This window comes from Mya arenaria, chromosome 17, assembly GCF_026914265.1.
Source record: "Mya arenaria isolate MELC-2E11 chromosome 17, ASM2691426v1".
NCBI lineage: Eukaryota > Metazoa > Mollusca > Bivalvia > Myida > Myidae > Mya > Mya arenaria.
In genome coordinates, this window is record NC_069138.1 from 13,846,921 (window position 1) to 13,870,612 (window position 23,692).

The 23,692-nt window shown below is 36.2% G+C and overlaps 1 protein-coding gene across 1 annotated transcript in view; it reads right to left on the reverse strand.

Moving 5' to 3' along the window:
• Positions 1–2,035: 2,035 nt before the first annotated feature.
• The window catches only part of LOC128223098 (protein crumbs homolog 1-like), a 34,580-nt gene continuing 12,923 nt past the window's right edge, over positions 2,036–23,692 (reverse strand). The window contains exons 7-27 of the mRNA XM_052932349.1: positions 22,448–22,781; positions 21,560–21,814; positions 21,084–21,206; positions 19,926–20,042; positions 19,499–19,612; positions 18,683–18,796; positions 17,770–17,883; positions 17,281–17,633; positions 16,695–17,039; positions 16,242–16,434; positions 15,650–15,783; positions 13,575–13,734; positions 12,535–12,685; positions 10,960–11,186; positions 10,301–10,525; positions 9,081–9,272; positions 6,823–8,760; positions 5,651–5,860; positions 5,185–5,379; positions 3,872–4,115; positions 2,036–2,884 (exon numbers count right to left, since the gene is read on the reverse strand). Coding sequence (XP_052788309.1) covers positions 2,752–2,884; positions 3,872–4,115; positions 5,185–5,379; positions 5,651–5,860; positions 6,823–8,760; positions 9,081–9,272; positions 10,301–10,525; positions 10,960–11,186; positions 12,535–12,685; positions 13,575–13,734; positions 15,650–15,783; positions 16,242–16,434; positions 16,695–17,039; positions 17,281–17,633; positions 17,770–17,883; positions 18,683–18,796; positions 19,499–19,612; positions 19,926–20,042; positions 21,084–21,206; positions 21,560–21,814; positions 22,448–22,781 — 5,871 coding nt within the window. The 3' untranslated portion in view covers positions 2,036–2,751. The remainder of the gene's footprint in view (positions 2,885–3,871; positions 4,116–5,184; positions 5,380–5,650; positions 5,861–6,822; positions 8,761–9,080; positions 9,273–10,300; positions 10,526–10,959; positions 11,187–12,534; positions 12,686–13,574; positions 13,735–15,649; positions 15,784–16,241; positions 16,435–16,694; positions 17,040–17,280; positions 17,634–17,769; positions 17,884–18,682; positions 18,797–19,498; positions 19,613–19,925; positions 20,043–21,083; positions 21,207–21,559; positions 21,815–22,447; positions 22,782–23,692) is intronic.

The following is a 23,692-nucleotide window of genomic DNA, read 5'->3' on the forward strand; positions in this document are numbered from 1 at the left end:
GAACTACAGGGACAGGTCCAGTAATGCAAATGGAACTACAGGGACAGGTCCAGTTATGCAAATGGAACTACAGGGACAGGTCCAGTAATGCAAATGGAACTACAGGGACAGGTCCAGTAATGCAAATGGAACTACAGGGACAAGTCCAGTAATGCAAATGGCACTACAGGTACAAGTCCAGTAATCCAAATGGAACTACAGGGACAGGTCCAGTAATGCAAATGGAACTACAGGGACAGGTCCAGTAATGCAAATGGAACTACAGGGACAAGTCCAGTAATCCAAATGGCACTACAGGGACAAGTCCAGTAATGCAAATGGAACTACAGGGACAGGTCCAGTAATGCAAATGGAACTACAGGGACAAGTCCAGTAATCCAAATGGCACTACAGGTACAAGTCCAGTAATCCAAATGGCACTACAGGTACAAGTCCAGTAATGTAAATGGCACTACAGGGACAGGTCCAGTAATCCAAATGGCACTACAGGGACAAGTCCAGTAATGTAAATGGCACTACAGGGACAAGTCCAGTAATGCAAATGGAACTACAGGTACAAGTCCAGTAATCCAAATGGCACTACAGGTACAAGACCAGTAATCCAAATGGCACTACAGGGACAAGTCCAGTAATGTAAATGGCACTACAGGTACAAGTCCAGTAATCCAAATGGAACTACAGGGACAGGTCCAGTAATGCAAATGGAACTACAGGGACAAGTCCAGTAATCCAAATGGCACTACAGGGACAAGTCCAGTAATGCAAATGGCACTACAGGGACAGGCCAAGTAATGCAAATGGAACTACATGGACAGGTCCAGTAATGTAAATGGAACTACAGGGACAGGTCCAGTTATGCAAATGGAACTAAAGGGACAGGTCCAGTAATGTAAATGGAACTACAGGGACAGGTCCAGTCATGTAAATGGAACTACAGGGACAAGTCCAGTAATGTAAATGGAACTACAGGGACAGGTCCAGTCATGTAAATGGAACTACAGGGACAAGTCCAGTAATGTAAATGGCACTACAGGGACAGCCCAAGTAATGCAAATGGAACTACAGGGACAGGTCCAGTAATGTAAATGGCACTACAGGTACAAGTCCAGTAATCCAAATGGCACTACAAGGACAAGTCCAGTAATGCAAATGGAACTACAGGGACAAGTCCAGTAATGCAAATGGAACTACAGGGACAAGTCCAGTAATGCAAATGGCACTACAGGGACAAGTCCAGTAATGCAAATGGAACTACAGGGACAAGTCCAGTAATGCAAATGGAACTACAGGGACAAGTCCAGTAATGCAAATGGCACTACAGGGACAGCCCAAGTAATGCAAATGGAACTACAGGGACAGGTCCAGTAATGCAAATGGCACTACAGGGACAGCCCAAGTAATGCAAATGGAACTACAGGGACAAGTCCAGTAATGCAAGTGGCACTACAGGGACAGCCCAAGTAGTGCAAATGGAACTACAGGGACAAGTCCAGTAATGCAAATGGCACTTCAGGGACAAGTCCAGTAATGCAAATGGCACTACAGGGGCAGGCCAAGTAATGCAAATGGCACTACAGAGAAAGGCCAAGTAATGCAAATGACACTACAGGGACAGGCCAAGTAATGCAAATGGCACTACGGGGACAGGCCAAGTAATGCAAATGGCACTACAGGGAAAGGCCAAGTAATGCAAATGGCACTACAGGGAAAGGCCAAGTAATGCAAATGGCACTACAGGGGCAGGCCAAGTAATGCAAATGGCACTACAGGGGCAGGCCAAGTAATGCAAATGGCACTACAGGGACAGGCCAAGTAATGCAAATGGCACTACAGGGGCAGGCCAAGTAATGCAAATGGCACTACAGGGACAGGCCAAGTAATGCAAATGACACTACAGGGACAGGCCAAGTAATGCAAATGGCACTACAGGGACAGGCCAAGTAATGCAAAATGCTTTATGATCCTAGATTTTAAGGTAAAATGTATGAAATCAACATGTGGTTAATATATATCATAAAGTATGTCAATATTTTTTCCTTTCATTTCTTAAACAATATTTCAACATACCATGATTTTTTGTATCAACTGAAACTGTTGCATAAAAGAAAAACATCAAGTAAAGAATACACATCTGCAATGATAAACATGATTTCCATAATGGACATAGGTGACTCGATCAGTGATATATTCAGTATTTTCCAACAAAAACAAATTTATCAAAACTTAATTACAATTTCAACATATAATACAATAATGTGGTTCCTGTATGCGTGTCGAGTTCATGGTTATTTTTCCTGAGACCGCCATTCCACGTTTTATTTCATATTAATCATATCAACAGTGTTTCAAAAACACATAACGATGACAATTTGTCTGAGCAATATCTAAAACAGTAAATGTATAAATACATTTGCATTTGTTTACCATTAAATCAGAGATGTTCTAACAGTAGTAACTTACCAATTATTGGTATTATCATATAAATAGTTCCATAGTGAAAGCCTGATATAGTTTCAATAAATATAGGTTATTAATAAGTCATTCTGCTAAGGCTTTTAATTTTGCATATACTATCTGCCTGATAATTAACAGGATAAAAAAAACATCAGTTCAGAGAAATGGGTTTATTTGGAATAAAAAAGCTCAAATCTATACCACAGCAAAACTGAAGGATTTTACAGCACAGAAGTTTCTAGATCAGAGAAAAGTGTATGTTTTGATTGACAAGTTATCCCCACCCCCTTCTTCCCGTCATATAAGCCTCTCCCCATAAGGAGTGTCTAGCATTTTGTTGAGAGGTATACCCGGAGCTAGCCCCAGTCCGTTCTGTTCCATCTGAGATGGCTTGTATTGGCCCTTCAGTCTCCTAGACTTCCGAACGTACCTGTGGCAGTCAATGAAACACTAGTATGTATTCTTAACATTTAAAACAGCACTCTCTATTCAAGCAAGTATATTTGTTTATAGAAATAAATAAAAGAAACTAGATAAGGAATGGAGACATGTTGGAGAGACTTTGACACAGACATGAAGCTCTTCCATGCAATTGCAATACGTTTTTTTCTGTAACAAATCTCAGGACAATTATTTAATATATTTTTTACTCTTCGATATCATAATTGTAAAAACAAGAGGCCCAAGAGGGCCTATACGCTACTTGCATGGCTCTTGTGGTCATTTTCAATCCAGAGCATGTACGTATGAGTAATAGGCAATAAATATATAGTTCACTTTTGTGTTTTTTACAGTATTAAACTGTAAATAAACAATATCTAAAGGCAGTATCAATCCTTTGAATGATTTCAAATATATCCCAGTACCACTTTTTAAGAAAAATATAGGAAAAAAATCCAAAATATAGGAAAATATAGGAAATATAGGAGGTTTTGAAATATATAGGAAATTTCTCAAAAATATAGGAAAATATAGGAATATAGGAATTGGTTGACAGCCTGGCATTGTGCACAACACACTCCCTCATCATGTTGAACCTTCATGGCAAGTGTTTTGAAAATCCTATCATGCATGGTCAATATACAACCCAGACAAGGATCATTTGTAAACAACATCTTAGTTGTAAACCTTACACTGCTTAATAAAGTTACGGGCAATATGTAAAATACTATAATGCATTGTCAAGATACAGCCCGCACACACATACACGGAATCCCCATTGTGACAACTATGTCTCACTAACCGCAAGTGGGCTTGACAGTCAAACACATTTAAGAATGGCTCTTGAAAGCTTGTAATGACCATGACCAATGTGTAGACAAAGTATGAACAATGTACACCAAATCGGCATTATTATAAAGTCAAATTTGTTCAATAAATCACAATAATAAAGTTTTTCTTTCCGAATAATACATACCAGTAAGTATACACAGCAAGCGCCAGGATGATGGCAATGATAATGACCACTGAGGCCACTATGACCCCAGTATTGGATGACTCCTCACTCCCAGTCTGCCCTAAGGGGATATTACACAGCCAGCCAGACTGCTTATCAGCACACAGACAAGTGTAGGAGCCCTCAGTGTTCTGACAAGTGGAACCTTTGGCACATTGGTGGGAACCTTTGGAGCATTCATCTATGTCTTCCTCACACCTTTGACCTGAAATGTCAAAACATATGTGGAGGGAATAGAAGTTATTAGTAAAAACTCCAACTTGCCCTAATACTTTAGCCTGGTGCAATGTGCCCTAAAACTTAACTTCTTTAGTCAATCAGGAGTCAAAATTTTCATTCAGGATAAAATGAAGTTATGTCACACCATTGTATGCTGGTCTTGAACTACTGCCTGAAATAATAAGTGAATTGAATGAAGGGTATTGGAGTAATAGGTAAAAATGCTTACAAGCCTAAAACTTGTACTAGTAGCAGATACTGACGCCAGAGCGAGTAGTATAGCCTCCTTTATCTTCGAATAGTCAAGTATAACAGGATTTGATTTGTTTACAGGTGAAACAATATCATAACAAGAAACGCCGCAATGCAACGAAACCAGGTTTTCAATGATTGACAGACGAATTTTAGCCAGTGTCTGTTTTTCTATTTTTAGTAAAAGTGATCTTGACCATAGGGACCCCAAACGCAATCACATGAAAGGTACCCATAAACTCTTCCTACAGACCAAGTTTGGTCAAGATATGTCAACCCTAACTAAAGTTATTCAGTTTCAACCGTTTTTCTATTTTTAGTAACAGTGACCTTGACCCAAAATGCGATACCATGAAAGGTATCTACCAACTTTTTCTATAGACCAAGTCTGATCAATCATCAAGATATGTCAACTATAACTAAAGTTATTCAGTTTCATAGGTGAGTTTGACACCGCCCTAACGCCCGCCCACCCGAACAACGACGTTCATCATTCTAATAACCAGGTTTCACTTTGTGAAAACCTGGTTAATGAAAAATAGATATCTTGTGGAGTTTTTTTAACACCTTGATAAGATTCAGTTTGAAAGTTTATATAATTCCTCATTTGAAATAATTTAAACTGTTTCATCAATAAACAATCCTCTAGTCGAAGCATTGATGACATATTCTTAACACAGAACACATAAGTAAACATAAAATATATAATTTCTCATTTGAAATTATTTAAATAAAAGTTTTACAAACATGTGAGTAAACCAACAAACACCAAAAATGTAGAGTAAACCTAGAATAAACCATACCTGTAAACCCATCTGTACACAAGCACTCAAATGTGAGCCCAACATCCCTGCAGGTGGCATTGTTAGCACATGGAACACCTGCACAGTCATCTGTCTCCACCTGGCACCGGTCTCCATGGTAACCAGTTACTGCACAGTCACAGGTGAATGAATTCACTCCATCTACACACCGGCCATTGTTCTGACATGGATTTCCTGATGAAAACAAATACAAAAGATGAACAGAACACTAAAATAATTATTAAACCCATCCAATAATACAACTTTAGTTAATCAGCCCTGCAGGTGGTATGGTTATTAGCACTGATCACTTCTCCATGCATGTCTCCATCTGGCATATGGTCCCATGGTTAAAAATACTTGCATTATATGATTTTAAATATATGTAACATTTGTGACTTTTATTTTAATGAAAATCTGGCTAGAATCATACAGTTTAAATAATTCAAATCAGATCTGTCCTTACCAAAACAATCATTGATGTTGAGCTCACAAGTGTTGCCTTGGTAACCAGTTCCCAAGCAGTCACATATGAAGCCAGAGAGTGTGTTAACACATATGCCCCCATGTTTACATGGTGATTTCATACAGTTGTCCACAAGTTGGCCACATGTTTGTCCTGTCCATCCTGCTTGACAAAGGCATTTGAAAGACCCGGCAAAGTTTTCACACTGACCTGGGAATAAAGGACATGCTAAGGATATGTTTACATGCTTTAATCACTTTTGATACTTCAAAGTAAGAGTAGAAAAGGCTTTAAAACAAAGGGTTTTTATTGCCAATAGCGTACATTAACAAGAGCCGTCGTAAGACAGCGCGCTCAACTACACCGCTTTGACTTAGAAGTGAATACAATAACGAAGTAATACTACCAAGTTTGGTCTCTTTATGTCAAACCTAACTAAAATTATTCAATACATAAGGTGACTGATGCTGCCCTCCCACAAGCCCTCCCGAACAATGACGCAAGTCATTCAAATAACTTGATTTCCCATTATGAAAATGTGGTTAAGAATACGCCTTTCAAAAGAAATTTAAAAAAATAATAATAAAAATTCAAGGGCCATAATTTGTATTTAGGGTTAAAATGGAGTTATGTGTCTTGCTGTAAGATGATCGTAAATAATTTTGAAATTTATTAAGTGCATTGAATGAACGGTATAGAAGTTTTTTTATTAAAATCCCAACTTGCCCTTAACTTTTACTTGCCTAAAACTTTAACCTAGTCAATCAGGGGCCATAACTTGTATTAAGGATATGGAGTTATGTAACCTCATTGGGTAACGGTGCTGAACAATTGTGTGAAGTATTAAGTCAATTGAATGAAGGGTATAGAAGTAATTAATAAATATCCCAACCTGCCCTAAAACTTTAACCTAAGTTCCATAGTCAATCATGAGCCATAATCTGTGTAAAGAATAATATGGAGTTATCTAACCTCATCATGTGATGGCCCTTAACAAATGTGTGAGGTATTAAGTCAATTGAATGAAGGGTATTGGACTTATAAGTCAAAATCCCAACTTGCCCTAAAAATTTAACCAGACACCGACGCCAACGCCGGGGCGAGTAGTATAGCCCACCTATTCTTATTTGAATAGTCGAGCTAAAAATGTATAACAATAATTAGAAGCTTACCTCCATTAAAGCATGGATTTGGCCCAGCACATTCATCAATATCCAGCTCACATCTTTGACCTTTGAACCCTGTCTGTGTACAGTCACATGTGTAGTTCCCCTGCGTGTTAACACATACACCATCATGCTCACACGCATTTGTGTTAACACATTCATTAACGTCAACATCACAAATATCACCATGGTACCCTGTTATATCACAGTTACACGTGTAAGGAGTGGTGTAGACATTACACGCTGGAGTCTGGTTACACAGCAATGTCTGACAGGTTTCATTATGCCAGCCACATGTGTTTACTATCTCTACACAATCACATAAACCTCTGTAGTTACATACACCACCATGCCTACATGGTTGACTATAACATGCATCAGCAACGTCATGACAAAATATCCCATCATATCCTTGTTGACAATTACACGTGTAAGAATCAATCCCATCTACACAAGTAGCACCATTTACACATTTATGATTCACACAGTCATTTACATTGCTTTCACAGTGAGCACCAACAAAGCCATTTACACATACACATGAATAACGTATAGTCAAATCAGCAGCCTCGTTTTGAACACATTGGGCATTGTTTTGACATGGATTTGAGGAACACCCTCTGAGATCAATTTCACAATTTGCTCCCGAAAATTTATCTAAGCACTTACACTGATATGAGTTTACTAAATCTTCACAATTACCATTGTTTTTGCACGGCAAACTGTCACATTCATTTGTTTCGTTTTCACATTGGTTACCATAGAAACCTAGTGCACATGTACAATGATAACCAGGAAAGAAGTTCCAAGGTGTCTGATTACTTTCAATGCAAGTAGCGCCATTAAGACAAGGATTTGAAAGGCATTCATTAGCATCTATTTCACAATGTTCACCCTCAAACCCTAGAAGGCATCTGCAGTCGTAAGTCACTGTCTCTTCTGTAAAGAAACACTGCCCCCCATTTTTGCAAGGATTTTTATCACAATAATTAATCAAAGATTCACATGTTAAACCTGAATAATGCTCGTTACAAACACAATTGAATGTATTTTTGTCATTGTTACACGTTGCATTATTCAAGCATGGGTTACTGGAACAAAGGTCTGGGAATTCACAATAAACCCCATAAAACCCGTCAAAACATTGACAAGTATAACCTTCAGAAGATGATATGCAAGTTGCATTATTTCTACAAATATGGTTAAAGCAGATATCAAATGTTTCACAATTTTTTCCTGAGAATCGATCGATACATTCACATGTAAAGTTTAAATTATCATCCGATGAATTACAAGTTCCACCATTAAAACATGGCTGAGATGAACAAATATAAACCTGTTCACAGCTATCACCAAAGTAGTCCCCAGTACAATCACAGTTGTATCCATCCACAAGATCACTGCACTTCCCAGCATGCAAGCAGGGATTTCTTTCACACTCATTTATCTCGGTGGAACAATGTTCTCCAGTCCAACCAGATTTGCATAAACATTCAAATTTTGCAGGAAATGTAAAAGTACAATTAATGGACCCTTCCGTAGAACAGGGGATATTATCACATGGGTCATAAATAGAATCACAAAAATCCCCTGTGTAACCGATATCACAAGCACATGTATAGTTCAAATGTTCATCTACACATAGGCCATTAGCACATAAGTTTTGAACACAATCATCACTACTTACATTACAAACAATCCCTTCCCAACCTTCCAAACAGGAGCATTCTTTAGCATTCCAAACGTCAGTACATTTAGAATGACCTTCACAAGGGTCAAGGTTACAAATATCATCACCGTGACAACCATGTAGAATGTCTCTGCTATTTATATTGACACCACTATTTTTAGAAACGTCTGGGTCAAGAAAAGGTACAATATTTTCATTGAACGTCACATTTCTAATACAGCCTTTCACAAGTCCGATCAAGAATCCTGGATTGCCTGAAGTTTTGAGAGTCAAAAATCAATTTATGATGTGAAAATAGTGTTCTTATCAATGTTCTACAAATTTAATATCAGGATTTTATGCTTCAGTTAAAAACAGACTATTACAGACAGTGGCATGTACAGAAACTTCAGTACATTAGAGAGAACTAAAATAACCTTCTTTTTCAGCATAAAAAATGTTATGTTCTAGAAATAATTTGTCCTATCATTTGATTATACATCAATACTTTTTTGAACTATTATACTGGTTCTTTGGTTTTATCTTAACTTATGTATGTTTTCTCTTACTATTCTAATTTCTATGATAAGCCTACCTCGCTGAAAAGGCTTTCCTGCAAGATATGCTGTGATCTTCGACTGGTACGAAAATGGGTTGAACTGTGTTACCAACGACAATGACTTTGACCCCTGGGTCACCTTCAGAAGGCCATGACCTCTTGACCATATAACAGTGTGCCACTGACCATCTGATAGTGATTGGTTGAAGGTTAGCCTCTTTGGTTTTCCTGGAAAAAAAATAAGGAAATATGGAATACACACTGTTGAACAAGAAGATGTTGGAATTATCCATAAATAATTGCTTGCTTGCCATGGAAATTCAAATTGATATTTTTTTCGGGGATAAAATTTACAGACAGGTAAATCAGTGATAACATTTAAAGGCAGGTAAATCAGTGAAAACATTTAAAGGCAGGTAAATCAGTGAAAACATTTAAAGACCAGGTAAATCAGTGATAACATTTACAAACAGGTAAATCAGTGATAACATTTCAAGATTGGTAAATCAGTTATAACATTTAAAGACAGGTAAATAAGTGAAAACATTTACAGGCAGGTAAATCAGTGATAACATTTAAAGACAGGTAAATCAGTGATAACATTTAACATTTAAAGACAGGTTAATCACATTTAAAGACAGGTAAATCAGTGATAACATTTACAGACAGGTAAATGAATGATAACATTTAAAGACAGGTAAATCAGTGATAACATTTAACATTTAAAGACAGGTTAATCACATTTAAAGACAGGTAAATCAGTGATAACATTTACAGACAGGTAAATGAATGATAACATTTAAAGACAGGTAAATCAGTGATAACAGTTACAGAAAGGTAAATCAGTGATAACCATTACAGACAGGTAAATCAGGGATTACATTAAAAGACCTGTAAATCAGTGATTACAGACTGGTAAATCAGTGATTACAGACTGGTAAATCAGTGATTACAGACTGGTAAATCAGTGATTACAGACTGGTAAATCAGTGATTACAGATTACATTTAAAGATAGGTAAATCAGTGATAACATATACAGACAGGTAAACCAGTGATAAAATATAAAGACAGGTAAATCAGTGATAACATTTAAAGACCAGTAAATCAGACACAACATTTACAGATAGGTAAAACAGTCATAACATTTACTGATATATACAGACAGGTAAACCAGTGATAACATTTACAGACCAGCATTTCCATTTTCAAATATTGAGAGATCCTGAGGGTTTGAACCAAAGCAAACATATTATACCTGATTCCAATGTCAAGGTCATTTGAAGTGCACCCTTGTATAGACTAAACTCCAAGCTGCCATTGGCTGAGCCAGTCAAAGAGTGGTAAAATTGTAGATACATCAGTGTCACAGTCTGGTTACGAGTGCGAAATTCGAACGAGCCTTCATCGCCAAAAGCAAATGCTGTAGTGTTCAAGTGAAATTCCATAAAACTTGTTCTGCCATTGAATGTTGCTGACTGAGCTGCAAAATAAGTAACAAAATGATGTAAGAATATACATATGACTATAAAATATCATAAACTCAAGTAATTAAAACTTTTTTACTTTGATTATAAATTTAAGATAAAATTTTAAATTTCATTTTATAAAAAAAGGTTAGAAAAATGAATGTAAATGCATATAAAATATGTCCAATTCTCTTCTCTTGCGGAGATAAGGTAGCAAATAACAAAAAAGGTAAACAAGTCTTTCTTTAACATATCAAAGAAAAACACACATTCAGTAAGCAATCCTGTTTGGCTCAATATTCTCAAGGCTCGAAGTATATAGGCCAGTCCCTGAAATATTGAGCCAACGGGGTTGTAACTGTAATAGTTTTGCTTCATTTATTAAATATACACATATATTCAATGTTTATAATATTAAACAAATACCATAAAAATGCTTATTATTTACCTTGTTCACAATTTTTGCCTGAATAACTGCTAGAACATTGGCAAGAATGAGTTCCCCAGTTTCCATTGCAACGACCTCCATGTTGGCATGGCAACCCAGAACAGGAAGTGTCTCTAGCGCACCCTGGAATTGCTGCAGGAGGGTCGTTTCCAAAAATAGACTCGGATGATGTCATCAAGTCCACAGGTGATTGGTTGATGGTAAGATTTTTTATACAGCCAGTGAAACTAAAATTTAAGAAATTGTACCATTTCATTCAATTTCTTTAAAGTAAAATCATCAAAATTATCATTTTTGAATGCCCTAGTTATGAAATCCAAAATCATTCAGTTATCTTCAAAATCCTTGTGAAGTTCTTTTTCAGTCACTTCATTCCTTTTATGACACTTATTGAAAGTATTAAGCAAAACATTTCGGGTTATGAACATATAATATTTCCGCCAAATACAACTTTGGTATGACCAATTCAGTGAATGAAATTCCAATAAGCCCTGTTCAACAATTTACCTTCATGTTAGTTTAAATCATGGCCTATCCTCCCATTGTCACAAGGGGAGTTCTCATTAATTTGCCCACAAAAAAAGATAGCAGCATAATTTTCCTGTAAGGGCCTGTCACACACTATGGACTCGCTGGGATTAAAGCAAAGCACACAATTAACAACTGAGAGAAAATTGGCTGAGCTCCATCTAGAAAGTGCTTGAAAAATTGCAATTGACAGTTGCAATACCGACTAAGTCTCCCATATTAATACAGATAAGTCAGGTCATTCATCAGCAAGATTTTTTGAGTATGTTCAAAAATGCATACTAGTACAGTCCTCACTGAGGCAACCTCTGAGCAACCGATCCATAACTGAGTGAGTACAGGTGTCCTACCGACATTAACAAAGTACTCTCATTGTACTCCTGTTGTAGTCCCATTGCTCACTCCAGCAGCGCAACAGCAGTTATTTGTCAACGTGTTCAAAAATTTATACCGTTATCTTTTTTTCCCTGATGTACTGATGATATCCTGACGATATACTACCATTCTAAGCAATGGTAACCGTTGGGCTGCCTAAATTCTAGTAGCGAACCATTAAAATCTTCAAATTTGTGCTCCAGTATAGCTACAGCGAGCCAATAGACTGGGTGTGACAGGCCCTTAACTCACTCATTCAAACCATTTTTCAAAAGCAGTTAAAAACTACCCTGGAGCATTATAGGCTAACACAATTTAGTAAACCTAAAAGAATGCATGGTGTGGGGTTCAAACCCGCGACCAAGAGAAATCAGGCATGGTACCCTAAACAACTGAGCTTACTGGGCAGCTGGTTCTTACCCACACAAACTACACTCCTCCCTCGTTTATATCCTTCGGCTGATACATGCACTCTTGTCTTTTACTTCTGACACCAGTCAAGTAAACTTTGGTGGAAAAGTGTGTGCAGTGTGAGGCTTGAACCCACAAATGCCAAAACACGGCTCTTACCAACAGAGGTAACTAGGCTGCTGGTTCTTATCCACACACATGATGACAAAATTACTTCTATTCCACATACATTGTTCAGCCTAATATACCGTATAAATTTACCTATTATTCAGTTTGAATCCCTGCCTATCCTTCCACTTGCTGAGAGAAGGGTGCTCATGTACCTGCCCTAAAAATAGCGGCATATCAACGTCCAGGTAATTACCCACAGTTCCCTGAGCAGTTCCTGCTACTCCAGATACATCATTAGATACTGAAAATTAAATTATATAGTTTTTAATTATCAAACATTGTTCCGAACAAAACAATTTTTTTTGTTTATTTCTTATGGAATTCATGCAAAAAAGGACCTTAACACAACAATATATAAAGTTATTGATCACCCTTCAATTTATGCCTGTGGCAAACTGTTTCAAATATAAAATGCAAATATCTTCGATTTTTTTAGAAATACATATAAGGTTAAAAAATGCACAAAAAGCTGGCAATCGAAATAAAAACTAAAGCCATGTGGAGCTTACAAGCAGGCAATGGAAATAAGAACTAAAGCCATATGGAGCTTACAAGCAGGCAATGGAAATAAGAACTAAAGCCATGTGGAGCTTACAAGCAGGCAATGGAAATAAGAACTAAATCCATGTGGAGCTTACAAGCAGGCAATGGAAATAAGAACTAAATCCATGTGGAGCTTACAAGCAGGCAATGGAAATAAGAACTAAATCCATGTGGAGCTTACAAGCAGGCAATGGAAATAAGAAATAGATTAAGCAGCATGGAAAAATCAAGCAGGCAAGCAAAATATCAACTAGAGCAACGTGGAGCATTGGCCAACAATTGTCTGTTTGTAGGGGTTTTCAGTCGCCATAACTCAATGATTCTATGAAAAACAGACAAGCTAATATTTTTTTCATTTTAATTAATACAGGTGTGGGCAAAGGAGAAACATTTTTTCCAACATTAAGTAATTCTTTGATGATGAAACTGAGAACAAAATATAAGTTTGGTGCGTCATCATGTTTCATTTTAGTAAAACATATTCCACTTACAAAAAACATGCACTTTCCTTAAAAAAAGAACAGAGTTGAAACCATTTCCCAACACTTGGTATCATGTGAAGCTGTAAATTCAAACTTTCTACTTACAGGTTAGTTTATATACTCCAGGACCGAAGTAGGCATTGACTTGATACCAGTCCCCTGTTGAAAGGTACCCCACTCTATTGACAAAGTCATCGCCATTGACAACCAGATGCAGGACAAGTTGACCTTCATCTATGTACAAGGCCATCAAGTCAAGGTCAAGCTGAAAGCAGATTAAGAGACAAATGTTGTTTTTTAACTTTAACATGTGGAAATATTATCAGTTGTCTTTAACATTAAATCATCAATACTGACAACCATATTTTTGTCATGAAAGTTGACCTTGATAAATATTTAGAAAACTCCAGCCAAAGCCGAACTAAGAAGAGCAAAAATCCAATGCTACAATGCTTAGTCATACAAAAATAACTTTATTAAACATCATCATGTATAAATAGTTTTATTGACAAAACCACTTTTCCTGACCAAATGTAACACTAGTTGACTTATAACTGCCAATGTTTGAGGTCATGAGGCTTATGTCAAACTATTAAACATAATGATTATACTTAACAATAAATGGATTGGTAAAATCATAAACAATAATAGTTATCATTAAAAGGCTTGAACGCTATTGTGACTTTTATATTGATATATTCCACAGTCTAACAAGAGCTGTCACAGAGACAGCGCGCTCGACTATTCCGCCGCTTTTCAGTGTAAGGATTGAAAAGTTTTGGCGAAGCATGCATGGATCACTGTTAGAATAGATTTCAATGCAATACATGATGTGCTGAGATATTAACATAAATGTGGTTACATGGAAAATTTTAACGAGAATTTTTAAGTCTAATGATAAAGGGCCATTATTTGCAAAATACAGTTATCTAACTTGGTTATTCAATGATGTTGGGTGGTTTAATACCATTGTATAAAGTCTCAATGCAATACATCAAGTAGTTGCTGAGATATTATCCTATGTGTGCTAACATGCAAGACCTTAACCAGAATTTCTAAGTCTCATAATAAAGGGCCAAAAATTATATAATATTAAAGATAGAGTTATCTTACTTGATTAAAGAAGAAGGTTAAATGGTTGGGAGCCTGTGTGTAAAGTTTCAATGTCATACATGATGTATTCGCTGAGGTATTGACTTAAAAGTGGTTACATGCAAAACCTTAACAAGAAGTTCTATGTCGAATAAAAAAGCCTTTATTTGAATTTAATGCAAACTAGAGTTATCTAACTTGGTAAATTGTATCTAGTCTCAATGCAATACCTCAAGTAGTTGCTGAGATATTAACCTATGTGTGCTTACACACAAAACCTTAACCAGAATTTCTAAGTCGAATAATAAAGGCATATTATTTGCATTAAATGCAACAAAAAGTTATCTAACTTGGTTAATTAAGTAGGTTGGATGGTTGAGTATCATTGTATCAAGTCTCAATGCAATACCTCAAGTAGTTGCTGAGATATTAACCTATGTGTGCTTGCTCGCAAAACCTTAACCAGAATTTCTAAGTCGAATAATAAAGGGCAATTATTTGCATTAAATGCAAACAAGAGTTATCTTACTTGGTTAATTAAGTAGGTTGGATGGTTGAGTATCATTGAATAAAGTCTCAATGCAATACCTCAGGTAGTTGCTGAGATATTAAGCTATGTGTACTTGCACGCAAAACCTTAACCAGAATTTCTAAGTCGAATAATAAAGGCCTATTATTTGCATTAAATGCAAACTAGAGTTATCTATCTTGGTAAATTAAGTAGGTTGGATGGATAAGTATCATTGTATAAAGTCTCAATGCAATACCTCAAGTAGTTGCTGAGATAATAACCTATGTGTGCTTACATGCAAAACCTTAACCAGAATTTATACGTCAAATAATAAAGGCCTATTTTTTGCATTAAATGCAAAAAGTTATCTAACTTGGTCAATTAAGTAGGTTGGATGGTTAAGTACCATTGTATCAAGTCTCAATGCAATACCTCAAGTAGTTGCTGAGATATTAACCTATGTGTGCTTGCATGCAAAACCTTAACCAAGGTGTGACGCCAACGCCGACGCTAACGCTTGGGTGAGTAGTATAGCTCTCCATATTCTTCAAATAGTCGAGCTAAAAATGTGACTCACCGTGTAAAGAATCATGCCAGTGGAAGAGTTCACTGTGACCCAGAGTGAGAGGTTCACAAGCTTTGTAAAGTTACCAAGGTGTAGAAATGACCGGGGTGTGAAATGGGCTACATTCTGGTGTTCACATCGCCGACCTGGAAGATTTATTTTTGATAATTTTGTGAAAGATTCACAAGCTTTGTAAAGTTAACGTGTAGAAAAACTTGGCTGTGAAATTAGCTATATTCTGGTGTTCACATCGCCGACCTTGAAGATTTATTATGATAATTGTGTAAGAGGTTTAAAATCCTTGTAAAGTTAACATGTCGAATAGACTTGTGAAATGGGTTACATTCTGGTAATCACATCGCTAACATGGATTATTTGAAAATTGCTTCGCCACATGCTCTCAGGGAGGAATTATTATTCAGACCAGAAACACACGAGAGATATTATTCTTAGATCAATAAAGGTTGGCAGCAAGATCCTTCAGAATCACTACAAAAAGAATTATTGAAAGAAATCATAGGTGCAACAGTGTTAATGCCCTCTAGCATTGGCGTATGCTGATATTCTATTTTTGAATATAAATATAATATGGATCAGTGTATACCTGTATATCCATCTGCACACTGACAGTACTGGCTGAACCACTTATCCATACATTGGCCCCCATTTTGACATGTGGCCTGAACACAGAGGTCATGTGATCTACAACCTGGAATTGGCTGCTTTGATTGGTCTGTTTGATTTGCATCATGTGAGGCAGGGAGAATGCTGATTGGTTCATTGTTTATTGACAAGTTCTGAAATACACAAGTGTTTACTGTTTCTATACTGCACAAGATTTACAACAGCTAAAAATAATCTAATTTTCTTAAAATATGTTTATATCCTATAACTTGAGCAATTTATATAAAAAATAATTAAAAGTAATTGTTAAATAAAACTGCTTAATAGGTCTTTATGTCAGTTGAGACAATGACTTGGTCAAAGCCCCAAAGAACATCAGAAATACCATACAATATTCTTTTTTCTCATTTATTGTCTTTCAAAGCCTGTTTACCCCAATACATCCAGTAAATCCAGGCAATGTCTGAACTTTACTTCTTAGATATGCAGTCATCTGTGGTAAGCCTCCAATATACAGTGACTCATTCAAAATTATTTTTTGACCAATCACAGATGATTTTAGAGCCAAATGACAGTCACCAGCTGAGCAATTGCCCAATGAAATGTTAGTTTCTGTGGTTGTCATAGTGATAGTAACAACATGGCTGACGCTGTCGAAGCCAGACTGTGCCAATGGTATTTGGCCTCTCAGTAATTCTCCATTCAAATTCTGTGACACAATTAAATTTCCTTCTACAAACTGAACCAAAAAATGAGAATTATCTTGAGCGGCAGAAATCTGAAAATAAAAATAGAAGTATGCCATGTAATACAAAGTAATCTAAAGTAAAACATTTTGGAACATAAGAAATTGAAAAATGGGATGGTTTTATCCACTTCATTTGAAGTTACTTGCTTAATTAATCACAATGCAGAAATATTTAAAGACGCTCTTATTTTTAAAAGATATTAACATTTGGTTAGTATAATACAATGTGAAGGCAAATAAAGTGTTGTGTTTTTTCATCTATCTAACCTACCCCAGTTGCTAGTATCAAAGTCCCTTCAAGTATTGTTGTTGTAAATGTTAACTTGATATTAATTTCCTCAGTTGCCTGTCGCTTTATTCTGTCATAAACAGCTCGCTTAGCTAATCTCTTTTCTCTGTTTTCATTGGTAGTAGAATTTCCTACGTTTTCATTGGTTGTCAGAGGATTCAAACTGACCAATGAGGAGCCATCAAATGTTGCAACAGAGACAAATTGACATGTGTCACCATAGACACCAGCTGGGCAGGTGCACTTGTAACCATTTGCAACAGGCTCAGAGCAAGTGCCCCCATGCAAACAAGGTGCACTTAAACATTCCTGAATATCTTTGGAGCAGTTTTTACCTGAAATCAAAAGAAGAGCCTCAATCTCCAAGACAAGAGCATTGTAGTTGAAAAATTTGTGAGTATTAATTTCGTCAGGCCAATCAGGGGTTATAAAATGAAAAAATATGTGCATAAACTAAAAAACCCAACATACCCTCATAACCTGTGGCACATTTGCATGTATAGTCATCAACGCCATCCAAACACGGACTACCATTGTAACAAGGATCAGGAGAACAGTCATCAATATTCACCTCACATAAGTCACCTGAAAAGAGGTTTGGAATTCATACATTTTAATACATGTTGTTATATTTTAGATTAATTGTGTAGATGTTTTCTTTACATTCCTACCTCACTGATAATATTTTTTCATTTTTTCCTCAGTAAAAAAAAAGATCATAGAAATGACTTCCAAACCCAAGACATTTCCTGCTCTTAAGCCAGTTGCTAAAATTTTATTTTAATTGTCTTGTTTTACCTATAAAACTCTGATACCATAACAAAATGGCCACACAAAGGAATATATTTGTATAGTCAATTTATGTCTTGTTTGCCGTAAAACAAGCATGTCAAGCAGATAATTGGTCAGTTGTATTTTCATTCAATAAAGTGGAATTACTAAAAACAAAAGCCAGTGTTATGGGTCTTGCTACAAATAAGCCAATAAGTTTAAACTTGTATTCATTTTATGATTATGAAGTACTTTATATCAACTAACGATTATGAAGAAGTTATTACAACTTATGCTATTAGTCACTCTAACTGACATAATGTTGCAAGTAATGTGGTTTTGTGTTGTGGATTAAACCAGGTGCCAGAAGAAAACCCACTAGTCCCGCTTGGTGACCACCAACCAACCAACATGCACGGCAGGCCGAGAATAGAACCTGGGATGCATTGGTGAGACGTGAGTATGCTACAACCACAAGCCTATTGACTTTTGTAAAGTTAATGCTTGTAGGTTCATGCAAATGTTTCCACCAAAAATCATTAAAGCTACATTGTATAACAGTATGACAATATCTTGAAAATTATTTTCAAAAAACAGAAAACAATGAAGATACCTTCCCACCCTGGTAGACACGTACACTGGAACCTCCCTGCCTCACTGACACAGGTTGCATTATTCCGACAGGGATCTAGAGAACAACTGTTCACCTCATCTTCACAATTTTCTCCTGAAATATAATTGTCAAAAATAGCTCTAAAATACTAAGAAATGTGTAACTAATAAATGTTCAAAAAATATACTGAATAAATGCTTAAATTTTGAGACAATTGCTTAAATTTGCATGTTTCAACTTCTATCTTATGTGAGATTTAACCAGAACTTCATTTAAACTTAACACTAGAAATCTTTTAAAGAGTTCTATTATATATTAAATATCATGCAAACAGCAATAGATACATGAAATTACTTTGTTGTAAACCCACAATATAGATCACCTGTAAACAGAAGTTGTTTAAGGCACTGAGACATTTATCTTAAAAGGGCGTTTCTATTATCAATTCGCCACAAAAAGCATGTTTTAGAGAAACTACAACGTAGAAAAAAATATCTGCAATCTTACTCATACCACAATTATTGAAGTTTTAGTACAATTTAAAAAAAAAATTGAGATAAAAAGGTTGTCAAGTTAGCGCAGTGCTCGCCTCCTACCAAGGCCACCCTCGTTTGATTCCGGGCCTGGGCGCAAGTCATATTGGTGTGGGTTCACCAAGCCAAACAAGTTGGTTTTCTCCGACTTCTCAAGTTTCCCCCGTAAACAAGACCACAACTCTCATGCAACATTGTGCCAACAAGTGTGACTAAGCATAACTTCATAGAACTTTTTTCATAATCATTCTAAAATAAGTTAAGTTTAAACTCTTTCTCATACCAGTATATCCCTCTAGACATTCACAAGTGAACCCATTGACCCCATCAATGCATCTGCTGCCATGGATACAAGGGTCAAGGTCACAATCATCAATGTTCACACTGCAGTTGACCCCTGTAAAAAAGGTCAATGATAGGTACAAACCTGAAGAACAAGTTTTTGTCCTAAAATAATGCATATGTGCTCATTCACCGTATTTGACCGATCAGCACATTTGTTTCCATGGAAACAAGGGTCAAGTTCACAATCATGAATACTGACACTGCAGTTCAGTGATGTTGTTAGTGTTTAATGATCAGTTAAGTTTATGTAGGCCGTCAATCAGTTGTGCTGTTTACGCAGTGGCAAAAACCTTCACATCTTCATATTTATTGATCATCCCTTTCTTACTTATCTTTTTTTCAGAAATGGAGACAGAATCCAATACCTGTGAAGCCTGCTATACATGAACACTTGTAGGCATTAAGCAGATCTGTGCAGGTGGCGTTGTTGACACAAGGGGAGAAAACTTCACATTCATTGATTTCGTCTTCACATTTTTGGCCTGAAAAGTTTACACGCAATCCATGGATTGATGATATTGAGGTAATATTTTTACAAAACTTTCTAATTAAGGTATGAATTGTGTCATTATAAAGGTATGTACGCAGTCCAGGGTTGGTTTGGAGTCCCAAGGACTACATTGGTTTTTTTAACAATCCAAACTGGATTCATATCCCAGATAATGACATCAATCACATATTTTACAACCAAAATTCATTATTTCTTACAAGTATTGTTAAAAAAAAATTCATTTCATTTAAGGTGTAAGGTTTTTACAGTAATTCTCTCTTAAGCCATTCTGTAAATAAAACAACTGGAGAGTATCCAGAAACAGTTTATCATATGACCTCATAAAAATGTGGGAAAAGTACCAACACAATTTGTAGATGATATGTTATATCACTTTTTAAAGAATAATTGAAACACTAATCACAACAAAACATTTAACCCATCATAGACCAACACTTTTCAACAGGTTTATTCAAGTTTTTCGTATGTATTGATTTTTCCGCTGATCAGAGATCCAAACAATCCAAAGATTTTGCGTTCATTAGAAACTCAGAAAATTTGAGTAAAAAACTGAAACCTGTCTGACTTGCAGTATTTTTTTTATGATAACGTCACTAAATTTTGTAGCAATGAAATCAATCTTTTTTAAAACTGTACCAAAATTAGGCCATTCCAAATGGATTCTATGTTTAGCATCAGGTTTCAACTTAAAAAACAAAACAAAAGAAAACAAAATAAAAACATAACAAATCATTTTTATTCATAGTCCAACAAAATTCACCAATAAAAATAATAGGGAAAGCAACATATACATTTACAGGTTAATACATGTAGAATATCCTTCCAGTAAATAATATCTTTCTTGACTCCGATAAATGTCAACTTTATCAAGCTTTATGAAAAAGTATTTGTTTGCTTAATTCAGATTTGGGTACATGTTTTTCATTCCCTCTGAAGGCTGAAAACCTACTTGGCTGCTGACCTTTTACAAAGAATCAGTTTGGATTGGTTTTATGTCAAAACCAAAGAATACCTGTGAACCCTTGTAGACATGTACAAGTAAAGTTTCCGAGGCTGTTGGCACACAAGCCGCCGTTTTCACACGGGTCTGGAAAGCAGCCATCCACTGGGGTCTCGCATAGTGGGCCAGTAAATCCTTGAATAAAGAACCTTATTTATTAGAATTAACAAATGTAATTTTTGGTCATCTCCACAGGGAACTGGAGAGTAGCCATGCCAGGGTCTCGCATAGATTGCCTGAAAATACTTGAGTAATTGTATTAGCATTTAGCTATTTAAAATGAGGCCTACATATGATAATGTTGGCTAAACTAAATGGAGTACAGGCTTTAATTTTTACATGAAGCATCCATCAACCAATCATTGACTGGAATGGGGGTTCAAATCCCCTTGTGTGCCCTATTACAACTAATTAAAGACCTTAGCAAAGTTTGAGGTTAATGAAACCAGTACACAATTAACTTAAATTAATACTTAATCAACACATACCTAGCGGACACAGACATGCAGGTTCCCCACCCACTGTCTCCACACACGTAGCTCCATTCTTGCACGGAGATTGTACACATTCCAGCTCATCTTCTGTGCACGTGGTTCCGGTCCAGTGCTTCGTGCACAGGCAGATGTACATTCCAGCCAAGTTAACACACTGTCCCCCATTCTGACAAGGTGTTGTGTTACATTCGTCGACATCATCTTCACATCGTACACCTTCCCATGCCGATAAGCACTGGCACATGTGACCTGTAAAATGTGTTCAACATGGTATGGTGCACATATTTTTACCTCTTTTTCACAAATTGATCTTTAAATGTATAATTTGAAAAAAATAATTTTAATAATTGGTTTACAAGGAGTCAGGATACATTGTTGATGTCTTTTTCGCACTTGAAGCTTTCCAATCATGGGTTCTTACAACTGATAATTGTCAATCCTGAAACACAGCTAGGAGTTAATTTGAGTATGAGGGATTCATGCCCACAGCAGGGTTAAAGGACTTTGATCCCTTTTGAAAAAAAAATCAAAGAATTCTGCAATAATTACTAATTTACAAAAAGCTGTCAATCCTTTTTGCAGGGTTAATCCGGAATTTTAGTAGCTGATAAGCCTTTGCAAAGTTGACCTGAATAGATCTGAATAGATTTTGAGAAAAAAATGATTTTGAGATAAAAAAATTACCTAAAATTAAACATTTATTTGTACGTCTACACACTGAATGCCATTTTGAAAGTTAAATGTTAAATCATTTTTATTACATGAATGCTATGTTGTGTATAGGATGATCAAGAAAAAGTATAAGTTTCTATCCAGAAAACTGGTAAGGGTCATTTTAACTTGTAGTTATTCTTTTAATCAATGAACGGATATAAATCTAACCTTGATCAGTAGCTACGCAGGTCCCTTCGTTCAAACACCCTGTACGAAGACAGCCCTCAAGTTCTGTCTCACAAATATTGCCTGTGTAATTCTCTTTACATGCACATGTGTAACCAGATGTGTAGAGATTCTCAACACACACACCATCGTGTAAACACGGAATACTGTGACACTGCGTTACTTTGGCCTCGCAGTGGGTGCCAATAAATCCCTCTGCACAGGTACACCTATATCCAGTGTCAGGGTTGAAGGTCACGTCACATGAGGCGCCATGGAAACAAGGGTTTGGAAAGCAAAGGCTGTTTTGGACCTCACAGTTTACTCCTGAATAGCCCTGAAAACGAATCAATTAAAATAATTTGATATTTTATTCATCTAAACTAATCTATATCCAGTGTTAGGGATCAAGGTCACTTTGCATGTAGTGCCATGGAAACAAGGGATTGAAGAGCAAAGGCTGTTTTGGACCTCACAGTTTACTCCTGAATAGCTCTGGAAAAGGAATCAATTAAAACAATTTTATATTCTACACAGCTCACTCCTAATTATCTCTGATGAAAAAACATTAAAAAAAATATCAGTCTGTTTCAAGGTCAAAAGTAACTTCACAAGAACTCATTCCATGAAAAAAATGACTGTTCAGGATTCGACCTTTAACAGGCCTGAAAAAATAATACAATTGTTTTACTTTTAGGGTCAAAGTTGCAAGGTCATTTCACAAAAAATGTCATAGACTCAAAGTTTGAAAACAAAAGCTGTTTTTGGCCTCATAGTTGTCTCCTGAATAGCCTAGAAAAGAAGCCAATCGAAAACATAAAGATATGATAAAACTAAGCAAATGTATATCATGGGTGGTCACACCTCAAGTAGTGTCATGAGAACATTTGTCAGGTGGTGCAGGTTTTAATCAATCTACATGATTGGATACAGCATTTAAACACATCCTAGAGTATGACAAGTATATATGTTCCTCTGACAAACACAAGTCAAGGGTCAAGGTTATTCTAACACTCTAAATACTGTAAATACAAGTTAATGTATTTTACATCCTATGACTCATAGACAGATCTATTCCTCACATGTACACATGTTGCACAGATAAAACAGTGGTCACTGGCATAAAGGTCAAGGATATTTTAACCCTATAAATACTACAAATACTGCAAATACCACCTCATTGATTTAATAATGGATGTCTCACTTCTGGACATTCACATGCATATCTATCCCCTTCATGCACACAAC